The 7,828-nt window shown below is 51.7% G+C and overlaps 1 protein-coding gene across 1 annotated transcript in view; it reads left to right on the top strand.

Moving 5' to 3' along the window:
* Positions 1–249: 249 nt before the first annotated feature.
* Positions 250–7,828, top strand: part of MOGAT2 (monoacylglycerol O-acyltransferase 2) — a 52,621-nt gene continuing 45,042 nt past the window's right edge. The window contains exon 1 of the mRNA XM_009902907.2: positions 250–343. Coding sequence (XP_009901209.1) covers positions 250–343 — 94 coding nt within the window. The remainder of the gene's footprint in view (positions 344–7,828) is intronic.

The raw sequence follows: 7,828 nt of genomic DNA, 5'->3' as shown, positions 1-7,828 counted from the left end.
TGCCTAGGGCAAACCCTCACTTTCTAACCACAAAGTGAGTCATGTTGGCACAAAGCTGGTCACACCTCCTGGCAGTGCCCTTCTCCTCCCTGTACAGGAAGGTGGCCATGGGGCAGCCACCAGCACCCCTGTACTTTGCACAACCTCTGTGCTGCACGACTGGGTAAATACTGACAGGTGACTTTGCACTTTGCATTTGCCACCTGCAGAGCTTCCTTCTCCTTTGGAGACCTGCACACCAAGCCCAAGATGAAGATTGAGTTTGCTCCCCGCTCTTTGCCACTCCAGAGAAGGCTTCAGACAGCATCAGTGGCTCAATGGGTCTTCAGCTTTGTGTGTCTAGGTAAGAGACAACTCCTTTTCTTTCTTTGAGAATCACAGAATGGTTTGGGTTGGAAGGGACCTTTGCTCATCTAGTCCAACACCCCTGCAGCGAGCAGGGACATCTTCAGCCAGATCAGGTTGGTCAGAGCCCTGTCCAACCTGAGCTGGAATGGTTCCAGGGATGGGCCATCTCCCACCTCTCTGGGCAACCTGGACCAGAGTGTCACCACTCTCAGTGTAAAACACTTCCTCCTTCTATCTCTGATTCTCTTCCTTCTGAATCTCCTTCTTTTAGTTTAAAACCATCACCCTTTGTCCTGTCACAATAAGCACTCTTAAAAAGACTGTCCCCAGCTTAGGCTCTCCTTTAGGGTCCTCCTTTTTTTCCACTGGTGCCTCCAAATCCTTCTCTGCAGGGCTTCTCTCCATCCCTTTGTTCTCCAGCCTGTGTTAATGGTGGGGATCTCCCTGCTCCAGATGCAGGACCTTGCATTTGGCTTTGCTGCACCTCATGAGGTTCACACAGAACCACTTCTCAAACTTATCCAGGTCCCTGCAGCTTTTTGTCCCAACCTCTTCTCTCCTCAAGCCTAAGGAAGATCTGGTATCAGTGGTCTAGGATCAAAGGAAAGCAGCATTAAAAGGCAGCCTCTGGGCACCTGCAGTGAATCCCAGGCCATGTTAGGACAAGTGATTGGCAGCAGATGTTGCCCTCACACCTCTCTGTCTCACTGTATGAAGGGCAGTGTGGGAGGCTCTGTCTCACCAAGGTTGATCTTTTGTCCCTTTTTTCCCCCCTTTTTATTTCTTCTCACCACTCACTGTGAGCACAATGACACCCTGGGAGCAGACACTTGACTTTATACAGATCACAGAATGGTAGGGGTTGGAAGGGCCCGCTGGAGATCATTGAGGCCAACCCCCCCAACAAGGTCACCCACAGCAGGTTGCCCAGGATTCATAGAATGGTTTGAGTTGGAAGGGACCTTAAAGATCATCCACTTCAACCCCCCCTGCCATGGCCAGGGACACCTTCCACTAACCCACATTGCTCAAGGCCTCATCCAACCTGGCCTTGAGCACCTCCAGGGAAGGGGCATCCACAGCCTCCCTGGGCAACCTGTTTCAGTGTCTCCCCCACCCTCACTGTCAAGAATTTCTTCCTAATCTCCACTCTCAATCTCCCCTCTTCCAGCTTCAATCCACCACCCCTGATCCTGTCACTACAAGCCCTTGACAAAAGTCCCTTCCTGCCTTTCTTGTAGCCCCCTTCAGGTACTGGAAGTCTGCTCTAAGGTCTCCTTGGAACTTTCTTTGCTTGAGGCTGAAAAGCCCCAGAGTCCTGGTAGGTCTGGAATCTCTCCATAGAAGGAGACTCCACAACCTCTCAGGGCAAACTCTTCAAGAACTCCAGCCTCCTCATAGCAAAGAAGTTTCTCCTCACATTCAGGTGGAACCTCCTGGGTTCCAGTTTGTATCCCTTGCCCTGATCTCTTACATGCTTCCAAAAGGCATTTTCCCAGAAAAACCCAAGCAAATTGGGGAAGGGGCACAGCAAACTGAAACCCTGACCAGCTCACTGCTGTGTGAAGGGCACCAGGTGGTGGTGGCAATGAGGGTCATGGACTTCTGGATAGGATGCCCCAGGAAATACATAGAATAAACCAGGTTGGAAGAGACCTTCAAGATCACCGCGTCCAACCCATCAACCAATCCAACACCACCCAAACAACTAACCCACGGCACCAAGCACCCCATCAAGTCTCCTCCTGAAAACCTCCAGTGATGGCGACTCCACCACCTCCCCAGGCAGCCCATTCCAAAGGGCAATCACTCTTTCTGTATAGAACTTTTCCCTAACATCTAGCCTGAACCTCCCCTGGCGCAGCCTGAGACTGTGTCCTCTTGTCCTGGTACTGGCTGCCTGGGAGAAGAGACCAACATCCATCTGTCTACAACCTCCCTTCAGGTAGTTGTAGAGAGTAATAAGGTCACCCCTGAGTCTCCTCTTCTCCAGGCTAAGCAACCCCAGCTCCCTCAGCCTTGCCTCATAGGGCTGTGTTCCAAACCCCTCACCAACTTTGTTGCCCTTCTCTGGACTCGTTCCAGCAAGTCAACCTCCTTCCTAAACTGAGGGGCCCAGAACTGGACACAGCACTCAAGGTGTGGCCTAACCAGTGCAGTGTACAGGGGCAGAATGACCTCCCTGCTCCTGCTGGCCACACTGTTCCTGATGCAGGCCAGGATGCCATTGGCCCTCTTAGCTGCCTGGGCACACTGCAGGCTCATGTTCAGTCTACCGTCGACCAGCACCCCTAGGTCCCTCTCAGCCTGACTGCTCTCCAGCCACTCTGACCCCAGCCTGTAGCTCTGCATGGGGTTGCTGTGGCCAATGTGCAGAACCCGGCACTTGGATGTGTTCAATCTCATGCCCTTGGACTCTGCCCATCTGCCCAGCCTGTCGAGGTCCCTCTGCAGAGCCTCTCTACCCTCCAGTAGATCAACTCCTGCCCCCATAAATAAAACAGGGAGGCTGGAAACCCAGAGGGAGGTTATCAGGGAATGCAAACTATGTGAGGTGAGCTACAGCCCAGCAGGAGACAAGCTGGAAGGTGACATCCCTTGGCATCCCGGCCTGCATCAGGAACAGTGTGGCCAGCAGGAGCAGGGAGGTCATCCTGCCCTGTACTCAACACTGGTTAGGCCACACCTTGAGTCCTGTGTGCAGTTCTGGGCCCCTCAGTTTAAGAAGGATGTTAAGATACTGGAAGGTGTCCAGGGAAGGGCAACAAAGCTGGGGAGGGGTTTGGAGCACAGCCCTGGGAGGAAAGGCTGAGGGAGCTGGGGTTGCTTAGCCTGGAGAAGAGGAAGCTCAGGGGAGACCTTATGGCTCTCTACAGCTACCTGAAGGGAGATTGTAGCCAGGTGGGGACTGGTCTCTTTTCCTAGGCAACCAGCACCAGAACAAGAAGACACAGACTCAAGCTGCACCAGGGGAGGTTTAGGCTGGATGTTAGGAAGAAGTTCTTCTCAGAAAGAGAGATTGGCCATGGGAACGTGCTGCCCGGGGAGGTGGTAGGGTCGATGTCCCTGGAGGTGTTTAAGAAAAGCCTGGATGAGGCACTTAGTGCCATGGTTTAGTTGATGAGATGGTGTTGGGTGATAGGTTGGATAGCCCACACTTTGCCAAACCACATGTTGGCATGGTCTGGACAATGGTAGAGGCCAGGGACCATTTCTTGTAGCCAGGATGGATGAGGCTGCCCTTCACTTGAAGAGAAGAGAATTAGCATCATGGACATGAGTGGGCAGTGCTGTTCACACACTGGGGCAGCAAGCAGGCTTTGAGGAATTGCATTGGAGAGGTGTCATCTTAGGTTGCTCTGGGACAAGCTGGAGCTCATGTTGGAGGATGATAAGAGGGCTGGGGCTCCTCTCCTATGAAGACAGACTGAGATAGTTGGGGTTGTTCAGTCCGGAGAAGAGAAGGCTCTGAGGAGGTGGTGGAGTTACCATCACTGGAAATGTTTAAGAAGAGACTGGATGGGGCATTTAGTGCCATGGTTTAGTTGATTAGATGGTGTTGGGTGATAGGCTGGACTCTATGATCTTGAAGGTCTTTTCCAAGCTGGTTAATTATATTCTATTTTTTTGGATGCTGAGCTCCACATACTGCTGGGTTTTGCCTTATGGCTTGAGTGGGCAAATCCTTATGATGAAAAAAGGGTCTTTTAGAGGGGGTAGCCTATGAGTGTACAGAATTGTACCTGGATGAGTGTCACTCCCAAATCAGCTAACCACCCCAGCTTTTCCCATCAGAGAGAGGCTCTCACTCCCTGTGCCTTTAGGAGCTGGCTTCATGAACTAAAATAATCTTAGGATCTTAACCTGCAGATTCCAAAACAGTACCATTCATGATTCCCTCCTTCAAGCACCCATCCTAAAACCACCATCATGCCAAGGCCAGTAGGACAGCAGAGCTCCCAAGGGAGCAGTGGTGGTGGGGAAATCCTGGATGTCAAGAGATGACCTGCTGCAGAGAAGGGTTTGAATACCAGACTTCCCATGAGAACCAGGGAGTGTAGAGAAACCATACCCCACTTAGTAGTCTAGGGACTAGATGACTTCTTTCAAGTCCCTTTGACATTCAAGTGAATGTTGCCCAAGGACCGCTTTGAATTGGCTCTTTCAAGACAGTCTCATGATGTTCTCCAAGTACCTCTGCTCAAGAGAGACATATTGTTTGGCATTAACAAGATAAATAAGTTTACCTCCTAGGCCTTCAACCCTCTCGGTCCTGACTGGTCAATTCCTCCTTGAGATGTTACAGAGTAAAGCAGGAACCCGCTTTCTTCCTTCTATGAATGGAATGGCCTCTGAAGGTCATCTAGTTTAGCCCCACCTCCCCCATCTTCCCAAAGCAGCTCCTGCTCCCCCACCATCCTCCCCATCCCCAAAGCAGCTCCTGCTCCCTCTAACACCATCCTCCACCCTGCCTAAACAGCTCCTGCTCCACCACCACCATTTTTGCACCCATCACAGAAACAGGGGTGAGACCGTCAACTAGCCAAGTTACCACACAGAGGAGCTCAGCCCCAGTAAGGAGGCCCAGCCAGCACCCACGGATGATACTGGAGTAGTCATCAATCATTGTCCTACCTAACCAGGGGGCCACCAGGCCCCCCGGCCTTTGTTGTCACCACCACCATCACCCAGTGTGCACCATAAGGACTCACCAGTGATGAGAGGAGGATCCTCCAGCCCAGATGGGCTCAGCTTGGGGTTTCTGCTTCTCCTGGGGAGGGATTAAATAGGGGAGTGGGTGGGGAGGGCAAAGTGGCCACACCTGGGGTGGAAGGAGACTCCAATAGAGCCCAGGTGCTCTGGGATTTGGGGAGAAAATGGGGTGGAAAAGGGGCAGACTCTGAAACCAGTGCTGTTGAGAAAGAAAGGGTATTAAACTGATATTCAAATAGGAATTATTGACTTTTAGTGATTGCTAGATGCTTAATCTGGCTACTTTCAGGATGTTCCATTCTTCTTGGATATTAGATAATTTAATGATAAACCCAGACATGATTTTGATAGGCCAGCATTAAGTTCAATTAAAAAAACCCCACACACCTTCTGCTAAGGTAATTGTATAGCATTACCATCTCAGCAAACTCTCTTTCTCTCAGCCCAGAGGAGTTTTTTTGGGGTTGTTTTCCCACCCATCTGTGTGTGTGGGAGGGGGCTTGCTTCTGGGAGCAGGCTGTGTGAAGCCAGGACACTGCTGGGCTGAAGAGAAGCCAGTGAGTTTAGCTGGCAGAGTTGAAGTCTCCTACAGCTAAACAGGAACAGTCCATGCCACCATGAACCCTGTGGTCTCTCCTGTGTGAGTATGGAGACAATGAGTATGAGAAGGAAACCCTTTGTTCTACAGGCACATGTGCATGAGTTACAAAGAACAGTAAAGAGAAGAGAGAGTTCTTCCAGAAGGAGACCTAACTGTGGCCTTCCAGTATCTGAAGGGGGCTACAGGAAAGCTGGGGAGGGACTTTTTAGGGTGTCAGGGAGGGATAGGACTGGGGGGAATGGAACAAAAATTGAAATGGGTAGATTGAGATTGGATGCCAGGAAGAAGTTCTTGCCCATGAGGGTAGTGAGACACTGGCACAGGTTGCCCAGGGAGGTGGTGGAAGTCTCCTGGAGGTTTTGAAGGCCAGGATGGATGTGGCTGTGAGCAACCTGCTCCAGTGTGAGGTGTCCTTGCCCATGGCAGGGTGGTTGGAACTGGATGATCCTTGAAGGCCCTTCCAACTCTAACAATTCTATGACTCTATGATTCTACTCCAGCTGGAGGGGAAATCCTGGAATGGCAGTGGTGGCACAGAGAGCTGAGCTAGCACAAAGCACACTGATGGCAGGGCAGAGTGCAGGGCACTTGGTGTCATCCTATCCTTGTGTTATTATCCTTGAGTTCTTCTAGTGCAGAGGAGATCCCTGCTGTGATCAACCTTCTTATGTACACTGGACACCAGCTTGCTGGAGGAGACATGGGTGTTGTTCACAGGGGAGGGAAGATCTGGCAAAAGCCAGGCAGCCCTGGATCCTATCAGCCAGACTGGGACATTCTGAGGTGCTCTGTATCTCCCTCCTTGCTCTTGTGCATGGTTTTCCTCCCCTGGTTCCTGGATGGTATGACATGTGGTGGAGATGTGGCTGTGGTGTTAACCAGGGATAGACCCATCATGGAATTATAGAGTCATAGAATGCTTTGGGTTGGAAGGGACCTCCAACAGTCATCCAGTCCAACCCCCTCTGCAAGTCAGCAGGGACATCCTCAGCTAGAGCAGGTTGCCCAGAGCCCTTTTGAGCCTCACCTTGAATAGCTCCAGGGATGGGGCCTCAACTATCTCCCTGGACAACCTTTCTCATTCCCAGCAAGGACGCAGCCAGGGCTTATAGAGCTTTAACGGTGTTTTCCAGCAAAACAACTTGCCCTGTCGTTTTGTCCCTTCTTGGCATCAGGTTTGAGCTGGGCCTTGACTATGCAGTGGTGGAAGTGGCTGCTGGAGCCAGCAGAAAGCCAGAAAATGGTCAGGAGGGAGGAATAACATCATAGCATTGTTAGGGTTGGAAGTGACCTCAAGGAGGGTAGCAGGGAGCTGCTTGAAAGGCAAGGCTCTGCCTCCTGCAGGGAAATGTGACTTGGCCCAAATAAGGATGAATCCAAGGCCACACCTGCTCCATGGCTGCTCTTCCAGAGATTGTTTGCTTTCCCTAGAATACTTTGATTTGGGGGTGGTACTGTGGGATGTGCTGTGAAACAAAACCCAGTTAAGAAACGGTAGAAGAAAGGCACTGGGAAGCTGCTAACCAAACTTCCTGGAGCGCTTCCAGCAGTTGATGTCATTCATTTGATGAAGTTTTGGGGGTGTTTTAAGCCTGGAGCTTTCCATCCAGAAGCTTTCCACCACTTTGACCCCTGTGAAAGCTGAGTGCTAAAGGACGTGCTGAATTTCAGCCAAACACCTTGTGCCGTGCTCGCTTCGAACCCTCAGGCACCGGGATCAGCCCTTCCACGGGCAGGATTTGGCCACCAGCTGCTCCATTCTCTCTGAGGCAGGGCTGCCCTGCTGCTGCCAGAAAAGGGCTGCTGAAAACACAGCCTCAAGCTGCTGCCAGAGCCCCCAGCAGCTGCTGCCTGCAGGCAGCTGTTGCCATGGTTGTGCAAACGTATCCTGTGTGAAGCCAGGCTTGGGGTGAGGGATTCATTCACTCACCACGGGGGGGCTGGATGAGGGCAGCCCCTCCACCCTGGTGCTTTCCCAACAGAGCAGCGTTGTCAGTGCTGCTGGTTTCCCTGAGGATGCTCCCAGCAAGGGCACTGAGAATAAAAAAGGTGGCATTTTGCCCCTGGTTAGGGCTGGGCTGGCCATTAGACAAGTGACAGAGGATCTTTGGTAACCCTTCTCCCTTCCCAGAGGGAGGGGAAAGTGAATTAGGGGTTGGAAAAGAA

Source organism: Dryobates pubescens, chromosome 10, assembly GCF_014839835.1.
Source record: "Dryobates pubescens isolate bDryPub1 chromosome 10, bDryPub1.pri, whole genome shotgun sequence".
NCBI lineage: Eukaryota > Metazoa > Chordata > Aves > Piciformes > Picidae > Dryobates > Dryobates pubescens.
This window is presented reverse-complemented; position numbering and strand designations above follow the sequence as displayed.